This window comes from Mastigoproctus giganteus, chromosome 2 (assembly GCF_048544385.1).
Source record: "Mastigoproctus giganteus isolate SK-2022 chromosome 2, ASM4854438v1, whole genome shotgun sequence".
In the NCBI taxonomy this organism is placed as follows: Eukaryota; Metazoa; Arthropoda; class Arachnida; order Uropygi; family Thelyphonidae; genus Mastigoproctus; species Mastigoproctus giganteus.
Genome location: NC_143576.1, coordinates 231,251,849 through 231,268,987, shown reverse-complemented (window position 1 = coordinate 231,268,987; position 17,139 = coordinate 231,251,849). Strand labels below are relative to the sequence as shown.

General features: G+C 40.0%; 1 protein-coding gene across 1 annotated transcript in view; it reads left to right on the top strand.

Annotated features, from left to right (window-relative positions):
* LOC150090237 (uncharacterized) overlaps nt 1–17,139 on the top strand; it is a 50,727-nt gene that overhangs the window by 13,962 nt on the left and 19,626 nt on the right. The window contains exons 5-8 of the mRNA XM_090390223.1: nt 742–5,079; nt 7,825–8,019; nt 8,270–8,395; nt 9,173–9,358. Of these exons, the coding sequence (XP_090246349.1) occupies nt 742–5,079; nt 7,825–8,019; nt 8,270–8,395; nt 9,173–9,358 (4,845 nt within the window). The remainder of the gene's footprint in view (nt 1–741; nt 5,080–7,824; nt 8,020–8,269; nt 8,396–9,172; nt 9,359–17,139) is intronic.

Genomic DNA, 17,139 nt, shown 5'->3' with positions numbered 1-17,139 from the left:
ATCTGAACAGCTGGTCGAGCCAACTGCCTGCTCAGATTGAGCGAGTCAATGGCGTCCTCTGATTTGCTTCTATGGAGGTGCTTCCCCTTATTTATAGTAGCCTCTAGTTGAAGTTTTATCGCCTCCCCCTTGTTCCTAATAAAAAGCACCCTAGCTCTATAGAAGGCAGTTCTGTCTGACTGTGAGCAGGAGTTTTTCCACCTCTTGTGCATATTCAGTTTGACTTTTATACAAGTACTTTTATATAAACTCTTAAATCCATTCATCGAGCAGAGTTTTCCCTGCTAAACAAAGAAAATCAGTTATTTGCTGAATATTGCTTCGAAGGAAAATTTTTCTTTTTCATGAATTGAATTTAAAATATAAATTACTCGCAATTTCGTCTTTCTTGTAAGATTATATCAACTGTACGACCCACGAGGGCAGTTATTTTGAAGGTTATTATTTCCCAAGTATGAAACCTTGCATTTGACTGAGAAAATAATTGAAAATTGACCCTTGAAAATAATTAGAATTTACTGCTATCACCAAAGGGGAGAAATCACTGTAGTCTAGCGATGCTGTGTGTGTCGCGCGCTAGTAGATTTTTTTTTTTTTATGTGACACCGCAATCAATAATATCTGAATTTTTTTTTATTGTATAATGGACACATAATTACATTATGAGTTCCATTTTTAATTTTTTTCAGTTAATCAAATAAATGTACCCATTTTTATATTTTTTTTATTTGTTATTTACAGCAACAACAAAGACAACGCATAAAGAAATAACTGAGGTAATGGTCCCCTCGGAGACACCCTTGGTATCAGTTACCGAAGGTACTCCATTTACTTCTGTATCCTTCACAGGCAAACTTCCGGAAATCCTAGACCAAAAGCGGGTCACCACTGTGATTCAAAAAGAAAAAGAAACCACACAACTTCCAACGGAACTGACTAAAGAGCTTCCTGTTTCTACCTCGAAATCTCCACAAGTTTTGTCTGTAGAACCAATAACAGGAACGGAGATTCTGGAGACGGTCACATATTCGTTAGCGCCTACAACCAAAGAAATTTTGGAAACTTCAGTAACGATAAGGGAGATTCCAAAAGTAGAAACTACACTAACCTCTGAACCGTCGACGATTGAAGGTGAAAAGAAGGCAGCGGCGGCTGAAACCGAAAAATTACCAGATGAAACTACATCACCAAGCGGTATCAGTGTGACGGAAGAAAGCACAACATCCATTATTAGTGCCAGTGAGAGATTACCAGATGAAGATAAAACTGTAAAACCAGAAATGGAATTATCAACAGAAGAACCTACAACAACAACAACGATTGCAGAAAAACCTCCAGGCACCAAAGAAACACCGTCAGTTTTCGTCCAACCAGAAACCAAAATAACCCCAAGTACAGATAATATTACAGCAGAAATTGAATCAACTGTTTCTGGAATTTCTATTACAACGCTGTCTTCATTACCTGTAACAGAGATTAAAGTGACGGAGCCTGGGACTAGCCTTATGACAAAAACTATAAAAGAAGTTGAAACAACTTCAGGCGTTCCTACTACGACTGAGAAATTCATTACCTCGGTTACAGAGCTCACTAGTTACTCTGGAATTGAGAGGGAAGGAACAAAGGCGCCATCTATTAGAACTGATGCATCCACAGAACGTTCAATGACAGAAGCGGAGACAATATTAGAAATTGAAACTACTCCAAGTATCATTGGAGTTACTCCATCTAGAATGGTTAGTCCTACAGTGAAAGGTCCCTTGGAAGAAACTACGCTACCTAAAACAACTGTTACAGCAGAGAAAGAAACAGAAGCTGAAACAAAACCACACCTTCCTCCGTCAACAGGTAAGAAAATATTAGATGAAAAAGATGTATTAATTACCACCAAGAAACCACTAGTTACCATCACTTCAGAAGAAACAACAGTTGCGATTACAGAAGAGCAAAAAGCATATTCCGATTCAATTAACCAAACAACTGAACAGCCATCTGTCATAATTACAGAGGTAACAGCAGTAAAGGAAACACCATCTCGCACTTCTGTTCCTACAGAAAAAGAGCAAATATCTTCAATCAGTTTGGAAACAATATCACCTGGCGATTTAACAACAAAGCTTCCAGAAGTCGAAGGAACACTACCAGCTTCAGAACTACCTTCTACAAAATTACCTTCGACTGGTATTATTACCAAAAAAGAGCTTGAAGGTGAAACCTCTGTAGTTGTGGAAACAACAAGCGAATCGACACTGTCAAGCACGATAACAACTGCAGTTACTAAAGAAACTGAGAAGACATCTGAAGAGGAGAAATCAACTGTCACTGACATCTCTAAAGAAGGGTTCTCAGCACCTGTAACGTATTCATCCCTGGTTACGGAAAAGTTGCCAAGCGTTGAAACATCACTTCCCAGTATAGAAGTGGAAACATTCTCCTCTGCCATTCTGATCACTACAGAAAAACCCTCAGAGATGCCAACATCTTCTGCAATTGCTGAGATAATTACGGAAAAGCTACCAGAAGAAGAAAAATCGCTTCCAGCGACTCTAACTACAGAGGTTATAGAGGAAACATCATCATCATTTCCAAATTTTACAATTACACAAAAGGTAGAAGGAACTGAAACTTCCCCTACTATGACAACACAAAAGCAAACAGGAGCTGAAACATCTCCACCTGTTGCAACAACACAAAAAATAACAGGAATTGAAACGTCTCCTACTGGCATAACGCAAAAATCGATAGAAGGGGAAACGTCTCGGATTGGCACAACACAGATTCCACCAGGAGCTGAAACATCTCCAGTTGGCACATCAACACAAAAATCAACAGGAGCTGAAACATCTCTGGCTGCCACAACAACGCAAAAACCAACAGGATTTGAAACATCTCCGACTGCCACACCAATACAGAAAGCAACAGGAACTGAAACCTTTCCAGCTGTCGTAACAGAGAAGCTAACAGAAGCCAAAACGTTTTCGCCTCCCACAACACAGAAACCAATAGGGGCTGAAACATTTCCAACTGTCATAACACAAAAATCTACAGGAGTTGTAACAGAAAAGCCAACCGGAACTGAAACGTCTACAACTGTAGTAACAGAGAAGCCAACCGGAACTGAAACGTCTGCAATTGTTGTAACAGGAAAGCCAACCGGAACTGAAACGTCTACAACTGTAGTAACAGAGAAGCCAACCGGAACCGAAACGTCTTCAACTGTTGTAACAGAGAAGCCAACCGGAACTGAAACGTCTGCAATTGTTGTAACAGGAAAGCCAACCGGAACTGAAACGTCTGCAACTGTTGTAACAGAAAAGTCAACAGCAGGTGAAAGATCTCCAACTATCATAACAACACAAAAGCCAACAGCAGGTGAAACATCTCCTACTGTAACAACAGGGAAGCAAACCGGATTTGAAACATCTCCAACTCTCATAACGGAGAAGATAGGAGGAGTTGAAATGTCTCCATCTGTGATAACAACACAAAAGTCAACAGGAGTTGAATCGTCTCCACCTGCCACAACAGAGCAGCCAATCGCAGTTGAAACATCTCCAGCTGTCATAACAGAGAAGCCAACCGGATTTGAAACGTCTCCAACTGTCATAGGGGAAAAGTTCACAGGAGTTGAAACGTCTCCATCTGTGATAACAACACAAAAGTCAATAGGAGTTGAAACGTCTCCACCTGCCACAACAGAGAAGCCAATCGGAGTTGAAAAGTCTCCAACTGTCATAACTGAGAAGCCAACCGGAGTTGAAAAATCTCCAACTGTCATAACTGAGAAGCCAACCGGAGTTGAAACGTCTCCAGCTGTCATAACTGAGAAGCCAACCGGAGTTGAAAAGTCTCCAACTGTCATAACTGAGAAGCCAACCGGAGTTGAAAAGTCTCCAACTGTCATAACTGAGAAGCCAACCGGAGTTGAAACGTCTCCAACTGTCATAACTGAGAAGCCAACCGGAGTTGAAATGTCTTCAACTGTAATAACTGAGAAGCCAACAGGAGTTGAAACGTCTCCAACTGTCATAACTGAGAAGCCAACCGGAGTTGAAATGTCTTCAACTGTAATAACTGAGAAGCCAACAGGAGTTGAAACGTCTCCACTTGCCACAACAGAGAAGCCAATCGAAATTGAAACGTCTCCAACTGTTATAACAGAGAAAACAACAGGGGTTGAAACTTCATCAGTAAAACCATCGGAAGCTGAGACATTACCTGGTGTCACTGTAATAGTAACCCAAACACAATCAGAAACCCACATGACTTCTCCTAGTACGCTCACATCAAAAAAGCCATCTGAAACTACACCTATAAAAATAAAAATGCGACTAAAAACGGAATCTTCATTAATTCCTGAAGTAACTGGAACAACACAAAAGCAACCAGATGGAGAAACATTACTTACAAAGACATCAACTGAAACATCGCCATCTTCAGTTACCACGAAGGCAGAAACCGGAGATGAAACAACTGCACCTACGAAAACAACAGGAGTTTTACAGGAAATTTCCACACTTTATCCTTCCAGTGTCACGACTGAAACGAGTTCCGTGAAGCTTTCAGATGAAACGTCAACAACTGGAGTGACATTGGCCGTTGAAAAACGAATATCTGAAAAGGAGGCTGAAGAATCTACCATATCAAAAACTGCTGAAACTTTATCTTACGAGAAGCACGAAACAGAAATAATACGCATTACTCCACCGTCAACGGAAATTGGAATTACTGAAACACCCCCGTCGAGTACACTTCGAAAGGAAACGACGTTGACAACAGTTTCTGAAAAGGAATTTACTGCAGAAAAAAAGGCAACAACTATTCAAGGAACACCTATAACAATCAAAAAAAAAGAAGAAACTACAGCAACTTCGTTGACAACCGCGGAAATAGAAATTTCTACCGAAGCAGAACGAACGCCAAAACTGCCCGTAATAAGTGAAGGTCCTAGGATTATTCCAGTGGATGTCTTAGGAGAAACGCTTCCACGATCAACTGAACCGCCTTCAAAAATGACTGTTATAGTTCCACAAATTACCACCAGAAGACCTGTCATTCCAGAAATTATACCAGGAGAAGGTAAGTGGCTGAATTTTGTGTATAGAAATGCATATATTTATTGATTTTGCTCAAGCATTAGAGGATGAACCCAATTACAATGTTCGAATAATTTAAATAATCAAATGATAATAAAAGTAATATCAATATAACAATTAAAGTAAATAAAATCTCACTGAACTCCATGATAGTATTTTATTTTAAAATTAATATAACTGTAATTCATTTTATGAAAAAAGAAAGCTCTCCAAATGGATCCAATTAAGAAAACTCAATTAATGACCATATAAAATGTTATGCAGTAGGCATATATAACCACTACATAAGTATGTGGTGGGCATGTCCGTGTACAAAGAGTCGATTTCTTCGCTGCTATTGCCATTAAGAGATAACTACCAATTAATACATTGTATATACGATTATTACTTTTATTAACAGCACTTCTGACAGTCCCGGAAATTACCAGAAACAGGGTAAACACAGAATGTGAGGTAACCATTTCGAATAATGGTGGGCGCTTACCCTTTGGAAACCACAGTGGGTGGTTTTGTGAGATGAATGCCATGCCTTTGCGCGAATGTTTGTGGGTTGTCCTGATAAAAAAAGCTGCTCTTTTGAAGCGGGCATGGCGTTTCAATGGTTAGTCTGTGGAACTTTATATAGAAGATCGGAAGTTGTCTGCGACTGGGGAATATCTCGTACAGTGGTATGCGATCTATATGAACTGATGAGCCAACTATGAAATTGATCTCGATGTTGCGGTAGGAGGAGCATTTAGGGGCTAGACTTCAGTTGAATTTGCGATTCATCACCCTTGAAGCACACCTGTCATCTCCGGGTAGCTGGATTCGCGTAGGAGAAACTGGAGGCTCCTGCGGTGGATTAGACCACCACGGCAAGTCTGGCGACTGTTAAATAGCAAATCGTTGCTTCGCTTCTTGAAGATGTTGGTTCGGACTGGTCTGCTACTTCGCTGCGTATCCTTTGATGCTACGAGAGATACTACTATATGCTACGAGAGATGCTTGTACATCCCCTGTTCATTCCATTATTGCATGGACCTGTAAGTGGATTGCGTTCCAGTGCTGTTTTTGATTGCGGCTTCACCATTGTTATGTGATGGGTACATCAACTGCATATATTGTTGTAGGAATAAAATTCTTGACTTATCTTGAATGTGATATTATGCAGTGAATTTAAAGTCGACTTTCTGTGTGTAAGGTGAAGCGGTTAAATGTTTCCTCGTGAGAAAGACGTATCCTCTAATCAAGACCAGCAGACTCATGATCAGCTCTAGTGCGACATAGCTGTTTCATTGATATATGAACTAATGAACTGACATATCCTCCACATTGGGGATATTATATTGATGCTGTATTTTCTGTTTCATTAGGCGCCTCCATAGCCAGGTGGGAAGGAGCAGCAGTGCGTAGCACACGCTTCTTGATTAGACCGGGGTTCGAGCCCGTCACCACCAAATACGGAGGATGCGGAAAGGTCAGGGAATGATCACCGCATATCCCGGAGCAATATAGCCTTAGTTGCTAATGCTCCTAAAAACCAAATAACAAACAAAAAAAACAATCCTGTTTCATTAAAATATGAACTAATGAATTGACATACCTTCCAGATTGATGCTTTGTATTATAGTATTATATTATTAGTAAGCTGGCAGGCGATTGACGCTGTATTTGATATCATCCAAAAGCTGGCAGACGATCCCCGGCCGTCTGCATGTGCCAGGAATGATATCCAACTAGTGGTAGCAGATGGTATGCTGGAAATTACATCTACAGTATCGCGATAGATGTTGGAGTTACCAAGAAGACTGGCTGAGACTGCCTTCTTTAATAAATAAAAAAAAAAGACCACACCAGTGAAACGCTGATCCATACGCACCGGGGTCCTAGTTCTAGCCAGAAAAAACATGCCCCCATATTAAACAACCACCGCTACGTGCCTGGATGGTGGCGCCATGCACGATGGGCCCATGGACTCGTGTTGCTTGTGCCACACACTAAGGCGTCTGTCGGCATGTTGCACCAGGTATTTACACTCATCCGGCCAGTGCACTCGTTTCTAATCCCCCAGTGTTCAATTAGAGTGTTGTTGACACCAGAGCATTCGCCATCTACGGTGATCAGATCAGTGGGGAGGTGAGGGTGTCTGTTGGGTTGTCTTTTGTGGAACTTCATACGCTTAAGTGTGCGGTGCATCATCATTTGGGATATTATTCTTGCCTTCCCCATATTGTATTGCAATGTAAACCGTCGCACAGTGACCTGCCACCTGAGCCCGTACAACGCGCTGCACCCTTCGCTCACCACGAACATCCACCTTGCACAATCCTCTACAGTTCTTTCGTTAGGAGGCAGTTTGACCCGTTCGACACCATTCCTTGTGCATCTTAACCACAGTAGCCTGTGCGCAAACGACAAGACGCGCCATTTCCGATATGGAAGCACCCGATGCATAAGCTCCCACAATCATGCCTTTTTGAAACTCCGTGATATCTTTACTCCCTCCCATAATTGCTACATATCACTTTGACTTGCACAACCAGATGCAAATTACCACTGCTCAAGCATACGAAGCTGTTCGGCTTTTTATACTGCGAGCTTCACCGTATAGTTCATTACGGATGGGATGGTCACAATTCAACGACCACTAACTGTATAACCATATACTGTATTACATTGTATTTCTCTCTTTTGAACTTAACTGATAACAATTAGTTTAATCTTCAGTATTCATGTTGACATGTAGGAATCTGTCGTCAAGGGATAGAAGTGTTCCAGAATGGAGAAGAAATGCCTTCTTACGACTTGTGTAAAATTAACTGTACATGTACCAACAGCGTCATTTCGTGTGCTACCATACACTGTGAAGAACTTCCTGAAGCATTCAGTAGCTGTCAGCCTATAGCTGTCGAGGAGGCCTGTTGTCCTCATTATGAATGCCGTAAGTACTTGATCGTTCCAGCAGTTAAAGCAACTTGATCGGCAATCACTTTATTGGTTAGAGCGCCAAAACTTATAATTGGATTTAATGAAAACTGTATACATTCGGTGAGCGCGTGCGCGTACGCGTGCGTATGTATGTATGTGTATGAGAGAAAGAGAGAGAGAGTGAAAGATTGCAGCCATTATCTCAGAATTTCTATCGCTCGGTCTTAGTAAAGTGGCTTTAATTATTACCTTATTTATTTCAGCTATGGAGATCGGTACTTTACCTCCAAGTTTGAACCTTACCAGGATAGAAGAGACCCAAACGCCTGAGGGAGGTATTACAACTTTAGTAACCTCTGCAGTGGAGACAACTACTGCTCTTCCCGAAGGTAAGTTTGGGCAAAACACATTGCAAGAATTCGAATATAATATTGATAAGAATAACAGAAAAGAAGACTTCATTACTCCACCAACACTGATGAACACCAAGAATTCTCTGCTTTTCGTAATCTGTTCTGAAGGAGAAGGAAATCCTGTATAATGCAATTACATTATGATGTTAATTATTCATGTTTTAATTATATATAAATTATATATAAATATATTAATTATATATATATATATATATATATATATATATATATATATATATATATATATACTTACTATTATATATAAATATATAAATATATTAATAATAAATATATTAATAAATATATTAATTATATATAAATAAGTGGCTGCAACTCATTTCATAAGACAACGAACTCTTTTAGTTTCTAAAGTTCAGATTGTTTTTTTTCTCTGGCCTTCAGACAGAACAGGATGTCGGAAAGAGTTCGTTATGCTGCTTACATTTATTTATTTATTCCTCATAAATAAAGAGTTGTTTTTCACAGCCTAAACTAAAAGTAAAGTATTATAAACACTTTTTTTTTTCGACAGTCCAATACATTTCTTCCTTGTTGGGCAATCTCAAAATTCACGTTCAAAGTACGACCAACCCTTGTTAATGCAAACCATAAACTATCTTTAACTGAATTAAAAAAAAAAAAAAAAAAAAACTAATCGTGATTATCATTATTGGTTTTTTTGCCGTTATTTTTTGCTAGTATCGATAAGGTTTATTTCTGTGTTTATAAAAACATTATATTAATTATCCGCAGGTTGTGAGCTGAATGGAACAGCATATAGAGAGGGAGAATCCATACATACCATTGACCCTTGCGAATACTGTTACTGTGCTAGAAGCGAAGTAATATGCGGTTTCACTATGTGCACCCCACCGATGCCTACGTGCAAAGCTGTTTCCAAAACGGATGATGTGTGCTGTCCAGATAGACATGAATGCGGTAAGAAACATTATACAATTCGGGAATATATTATAAAAATTTATTGAAACTGAAATTTTTTTCAATGAATCAGCATATATATTAAATCCTTGCGCATTACTTTTCATATAACCTCCTTCCACTTCAATGACATGAAGAACTTGTATTCCCTCTCCGTTTTGACGAAAGGAAATACAAACCCTGCTCAGCTTCCCTCGAAGCCGCTTTTTTTATCTCACAAAAAAATCTTGCTGTTCTTCAAATTTCGAAGACGAAAAACTTATTCAAGCGTCCCGAAAAGTAGGTAGTCTAAAGAAAAGGATTCGAATTGTATGTTGGATGAAGCAGCAGAGACCACTGTAGTTTTGTGGTTAGTTTGTTTCCACGATGAAACAATAACAGTAATAGCCACATGGTGCAAGGAAGCCATAGGCTTTTGCTGCGCTGACTGAAAAAAAAAAAAAACAATAAACCCTCAGAGTCTTACATCTTTTTATACTAATAAACTATACTGCTGGAGGTAAAAGTTTCTTGTTTCTCTTAGTGGTAGTGTAGGCCCCCGAGTTTATTTACTGTTCTTCAAATATGAAGTCCAATTTCTATTTTCGTAGTCAATGCATATCACTGACGCCATTCTGAAGACAAATTGTTGGTACATTTATCTTTTATGTGCAATCTCAAACAAGAAAGGTATTAGCACTTAGAGTACTTATTGCCATGCACGTTGAAGGCTGAGAAGACCGAAGGTATTTATTGACATTAAACTTGAATTTCTGTTCACTATAATTTTCAGGAAATAAGCGTGAAGAAAGGTCGTTCCAGAAAGGAAAAGTTGAATGGATAAACGAGGAAGAAGAAAAGTTGGTACTGAGTTTGACGTTGGACAGTGAATGGACATGTTGGCTGCTTGCGTCACGTGTTCGGACTGGTTTGGAAGAGATTTTGGGAATTGAGAATACAGGTAGGGGGAACTGAGGATACAGATTCAAAATGGAGTATATTTGGAGTGTGCCATTTGTTTTAGGAAATAAAAATGTTTCGCACTTTATTTAGGAAGATGAGCATGGTCAGAGGCATAAATATTAGTTGTACTGAGAATTGGTTTGATTTGGGTTTTAATGGCGCAATAGAAATCGATATACAGCTTGTGAAAGGTCTCGTCAAAGTTTAGGAACATATTCTACTGAGCATAGAGATGGAAAAATGTTCAATTGGATAAAGGTTCGGAAACGCTTCGCTTCAGAGCTGTAGACTCTAATTCTCACTGTTCTAAAGAATTCATTCCAGAACTAGGGGGTTATAAATTCAAATTACAGGGGTTAAGAATTAGATTGTAGGAAGTTTTCTTTCAGCCAGCGAGTCGTTGATAGATGGAACAAGTTGCCCTCGCAGGTAGTTGAGGCTGACAGTTTGAATAAATTCAAAGACCAACTGGATACTTACCTGCGTGAGGAGGGAAGCATATAATTTGTGCCTCCTTATCTACTTGTTGGTTTTTTTTTTCCAGTGCAGCAAAGTGGCTACCTTGCACTATATGGCAAATAGTATCACTACTGTCGCTATTAGACTGTTTTACTTTACTTTTTTATTCTTTCTTTCTGAGAGTAAAAGGACACCTTTCAAATTATTATTTTTTTAAATGAAGTAATTAATGCGCACTATAAATGACAGGTGAGAACTTTTCGTTATGTCTAAATCAGACCAGCTCGCTTCGTCTTCTCAGAATGTCGGATACATGTGAAAATTCCGAGTGTTACAATTTGTTTTTCTGAGAATTTTGCATTACAAACTGGGACAGCGTTAACAAGAGCCTTCAGGTGTCCTCATCAGACGAAATCCAGTGGATTTAAATCGGTAGAATGTGCAGATAATGCAGCTAGTACACCATTACCAATCCAACAGCTAGGATACTTATTATCGAGAAATTTTCGAGCATTAAAGCTAAAATGTGCTGGAGCCTCATCATTCAAGAACCATAGTATTTGACGGCATGTTTCCGGTGGCACTTCTTACTGCAATTTAGGTAGTTTCTTCTCTTTTTTTTTTTTTTTAGGAGCATTAGCAACTAAGGTCATATTGCTCCGGAGTTTCTTCTCCAAGAAATGCCTATAATTTGGCTATTGAGCGTAGGTGGCAGGGGAAAAGCGACTAATTAGACAATTACTAATGATATCAGTACAAATATTTCAGTGGAACTGCTGCTGATGCCAAGAAGGTGATAACATTTCCTGTGCCCATTGGTGGCCGTTGCCAAAATTCATAATGGAATTCCTTGTGAACTGTGATTCAGCCGTGAAACGCAGATAACAGAGAAAGACGATTTAGTACACTACTTAAGAAGTCACCTAAAAAGCGCGACTTGTGGATAAAAATTGTTTTGTGAAAGAAATCGCTCATGCCTTTAAAAAAAAAATCCTTTTAAAAGTATATGACTTTCGGCGCCCGATTTTAACTTTCTTGCTTCTAGTTTTGTAGCATCTGTTGCCTCTATCGTGCAGTGTGATATGGGTAGAGTTGCTGTTCAGGAAGAATTTTCCATGCATAATGAATATGTTACATCTAATACAGTACTACTGCTATATTTCGCATGCTAGTTCCCGGATCGTTCTCGATCGTGCACATCGCCTGATCCTTTAAAGCAGATGATAAAAGACGAAACGGATCCTGTCTCCCGAAGACACTGATAGATGGCTATAGTATGTTTTAAATATGCAATTAATTTTAAAAATAGTACGCACAATATCGGTGTTAAAAAAAAAAATTGATATTAGGGTTATATCTACCCATATTTATTTTGACTGTGAATTGCATGTGTTCTCTGGTCGATTTGCCTTTGCTGGACGAAAAAAAACCCAGTTTCTGGGGAAAAACCTTGCTACCTACGCCTGAGACCGACTAACTCAGCCACGGAGTGAAAAAATCCCACTAAAGATCCTTGCGTCATCGACGGGATTCGAACACGGGCCTACAATATTGGTGTAGTGAGTGCGTGATTTATTCGATTTTTCATACGCTATTACATACTAGTGTAGATATATCAGTGTAGATATACCATAGTTTACCCATAAATTTGAACTACGTATGTACTATGAAAGGCATCGCTTTAATTTTATTTCATATTGTGGCCCTTCACAACGAGATAGCTGGTATTGCACTACTTCAAATAAATAACGCTCCTCTAGTAGAGAAGACTACTGTTATTTATTTTCAGGGTATACCACCACCCAGACGATCGTTTCGAAGCTAGTGTGAATTTAATGTGAAAAAAACCCATTGGACCAGATTTATTAAACCAAACAAATGAGTTATAAAATTTAAACCTATATCATGGAACTGTTTTGATGAGAGTCTAAGAGATCTAGATTTTTATCAAGAAAACTGAATTTTGTAATAAACGAAAAAAAATCCAGGTGCTTTTTTTTTTCCTCCAAATAACTAAAACCAGTACTTAAGATGAACCTCATCTCCAACCAAACTGCACAGAAGAGGTGGCTCTCCTCACCTTTTCAGAAACTTATCAGACCCTAAACGCCATTTTTCCTACTGTAAAAACCTTTGCATGGAAGCAGACATTGTTTGTTTCAAATCCCAAAGATATCCCCTAAAGGTCCAAAACCTTTTCCGTTTTCGAAGCTTCCACACATGATATTTTGCCTCTGTAATTAAAAATATCGTGAACATTTTTTTCTTGCCCAAGGGATGATCGAATTGCAAGTAAATTACCTCCTCCAGTGTGAACTGTTTAATCCTCAAAAATCTAGAAATTCTCTTCCAAACTTCCTGCGCGAATCGACAGTAATAAAATAAATGGTATAGTTTCAATTTCGGTACAAAATTCGCATAATCTGTTGCCTGTCTGACTAAATCTATACGTGATATCGTTCACTGGTATGTTTCCGTAACCAACCCTCCACGAAAAATCAATAAACGATGGGTAGTTTCCGCCAATTTTTAGATTTTTAAAAAACAACTGCGCATTATGGTTTCCTAAATTTGGCTTTTCTGGATTTTCTGAGTTAAACAGTGTCCAGTAGAGTCGTTTTAAACCACCCTTAAAAGGATCTATATCTTTCTCCCTTAACTGCGTGCACATATCCCGAATTTTTTTGTAATATATAGGAATTGTCTCTGCTTTTGGTCCTAGATAATTGCCGCCTTTAATTAAGGCTGTATTAAATCCCATAAAATATTTTATCAGTACCGCTACTAAATGGTTAGATTGCACCATATTAGCCACGTACAGCAGTCTCTTACAGCTACACCTCAAATTAATTTTTGAAATACTTATTCCCCCATCTTTCCACGGTAAAAATAAAAATTTCTGCGCTATCTCTTGCCGTTTTTCTCCCCATAGAAACTGAAATGTTGGAACGTAAAATCGTCTCATTGTCCTAGCTGTGATTCCTGTTATAAACGCCGTGTATAAGAGTATAGGAAGAATTACGGTTCTAACAATAATGGATCTGTTCTCAAAAGAAAATTGTCCCACTTCCCACTCTTTTAAACTTTCCCGTATTTTAGTGGTGAGCCCTCCTTCAGGTAGCATGGGACTCTCTCTAAACGGAAATCCCAATATTTGAATCGATTTATTCGACTCCACTTCTCGTTGTGGTAAAGGCCGATGTACCCATTCCCCTAACAATTTGATCCTAGTTTTATCTTCGTTTATGTTTAACCCCGACTTTTTATCAAAAGAAGTAACGAGTGACATAAATTCTTCCACCGCATAACTCGTAGTGAGAGTGGCGGTAACATCATCCGCATACACTATACATTTACACTGCTCTGCCGGCTTTGGCAACGGTATCCCCTGAATGGCCTCAGTTCTGTCTATTCTTCCCAGTAGTGGTTCTAGTGCTAACGTAAATAACAAAGGACTAAGCGGACATCCTTGTTTTACTCCCCTATCAATTTTAATGTTTTTCGAAATTTCTCCATTTATCAAAAGTCGTGTGCTACTACGTGTATATAGATTTCTCAGGACTGTAAACAACTGAGATTCTATGTTCGTATCTTTAATTATAGAGAAAAGGTAGTCGTGGTCTATTCTATCGAAAGCCTTTTCTAGGTCGATTGCTACTAACGCTAAATTGTAACTCTTTCGTTTCCGATATTCTAATATATCTTTTAATAGCCAAAGGTTATATTCTATCCGCCTCCCCGGTATACCGTAGCACTGTGTGCTTCTAACTACCTGGGTTATGTCGCGTTTTAACTTAGCTATCAAAATCTTTGCAAATATTTTGTAGTCACAATTAGCCAACGTTATAGGTCTCCAATTACCAATTTTCGCTAAATCCCGTCCATGCTTCGGAATGATTGATTGATTTTGATTTTTTGTGGCGCAAAAACAGCAAGGTTATAGTGCGCCATGGAGTTCGGAATGAAAGTAGTATAGGCATTTAAAAAGCCTTCGGGTACAACCCCTTCCTGAAAAAAATTGTTAAAGACGGCCAGAAGAATAGGCGCTAACAAGTTCCAAAATTTCTTATAAAATTCAACCCCAAACCATCCGGTCCCGGCACGCGTCGTAATTTACATGATTTCAGAGCCACAGTTAGATCCCCCATAATTATTTCCCTGTAATGCTTTTTGCTCGGGTGTGAATTGTCCAATCGGAGTTGTCTCTATCATTTTTTCTGCAAAGCTAGTGGGCTTAATCATCAGTGGGCGGGCAAGTACCCTGGTAATGCAATATGCCATCACAGTTGCGAAGTTATTTCCACAATATGAGAGATGCCAAATGGTGTATAACTAATAATGTATTAGACGATGAAATGCACAAGGCATAATTTCTTATGGGTTTAGGTGATTAACTATATAATATCGGTGTAAGGTGTAAGGTGTAAGGTGTATTTAGTGTCAGACGGCACCAGGGGTTTCCCCCATCTCCGTGTTGCTTTCATTGTGGGTGTACCAGTTCACTGGGAAATGCCAGAGATTTAAAAGTGTGTGGGCTTTGTATCTGTGTGATGTCGTGATGTCGTTCATCTGGTCGTTTAGCCGCTGGACCCCTGCTGAGGCCCAACGTTGCCCCACCTTCGCCCCGTGGAGGCAGACCAGGAACCCAGTAGTTTTAGTTTCACTCTGACAGGTCCTGCCACCTAATTTCCTGAGATTTCAGAGGCTAGGACCTAAAAAAAAAAAAAAAAAGAAAGAAAAACGCGCGCGCTCTTTTATATGCACGTATGTACAGACAGAGACATATATCCATCATCGTCGGTTTGATGATCGTTAGGTGGGGGGGATAATGCTTGCATAATAAAGGCCGAAAGAATGGGCGAACGGGAATTTTGACATAATTACGTTTTTGTGTGTGGGACATTCACTAGCATAAAGATAGAGTGGGTGGGCGACTGAAGGCTGGGGAGGTTAAGGCAGAAATATGGGGATGATAGAGTAGGCAACCCCAGAAGTCAGTGAGGCATGCCCATGCCTCACCAGGAGAAAGTAGGGGGCGCCGGGGGGACCGCCCACCACCGGCGCAGGGGAGGGGGTGGAAAGGCACCAGGCAAGGGAGCCCGGTGAGCTGAAGAACAGATGTTCTTTGGTTATAATGGTAGTGGGTTGTGGGCTGCGGCCATTTGGTTTCTCCTCGTCGTCCTCCTCGTGAACAGTGCCTGTGCATAATCCGAGAAGGCTTGATACTCCTCCTTCGTGTCTAGGAGGTGATGTTCTTGTCCCTGTGGTAAGTAGTGGATTCTGGTGAGGAAAACACCACGTAGGTCTTCATAGAGCCTGCAGTCATACATTAGGTGCTGCCAGCTCTCCAGCCCCCCGCAAGTGCAAGTTGGATCAACCTGAATCCCAAGTAGAGACAGTTTGGCATTTATAGCTCCGTGTCCAGTTAAGAGGTACGTTGCTTGTAGACCTGGGGAGAACCAGTTGGGTGAGGTTGGGTAGTTTTGTTCAATATTGGGTAGAAATTTCTTTGTGATCTCTCCCTTTTGAGAGTTGTTCCACCTTTCCTGCCATGCCTGCTGCAGGTGAGTTTGTATCCTCTTCTTTTCCACATTTCTGTTGCTGGCTAGGTCAATAGTGAACCCCAGAAAAGTCTGTGGGGTGCCTTTGTCTAGGTAGTATAGTAGGCCGCGTTGTATGATTTCTAGGTCCAGCGGGAGAGTGCCTGCGAGCACTTGCAGGGCGTGGGTGCTCACCGTGCGGCAAGCGCGAGTGATGGTTAGGAGGATGGATCTGTGAATTTGGTCCGTGATACGTCTGTTTACTGCTGTTGTAGTTTTTTGAAACCATGCACCGGATGCGTAGGTGACGATCGGAGTGAAGATAGCTTTGTAGAACAGTTTGAGGACTCGCTTTTTCAAGCCCCATTCTTTACGCGTGACCCTGGCAACCATGGCTGCGTAGCGTCTTATTTTTTTACGGAGATATTTCAGATGGTCCTGAAATGACAGGTTTTGGTCCAATATCACGCCTAGGTATTTCAGTTGGTTAGAGAATTTGATTGTTTCCTGCCCAATTTTTATTTGCGGAGGCCGCCTAAGATCAAGGCGTCCCTTTAGTAGGTAGGATGGAGTTTGTTTTTGTGGAGGATATTTTGAGTTGATTTCGGTTTGCCCATTCTTGGAGAGTGGTCAGGGCCCGATTTGCGAGGACCTCTAACGCAGCTCTTGAGTTTGCCTGTATCGTGAGAATGAGGTCGTCCGCAAATGCCTGAGATTGTACTTCATTGAGATCGATGTTAAGAAAGGTGTCGGTGTAGATACACTATCGGTGTAGATACACTATAGTTTACCCATAAATTTGAACTACGTATGTAGTGTGAATGTAGTATAATTCTAGTT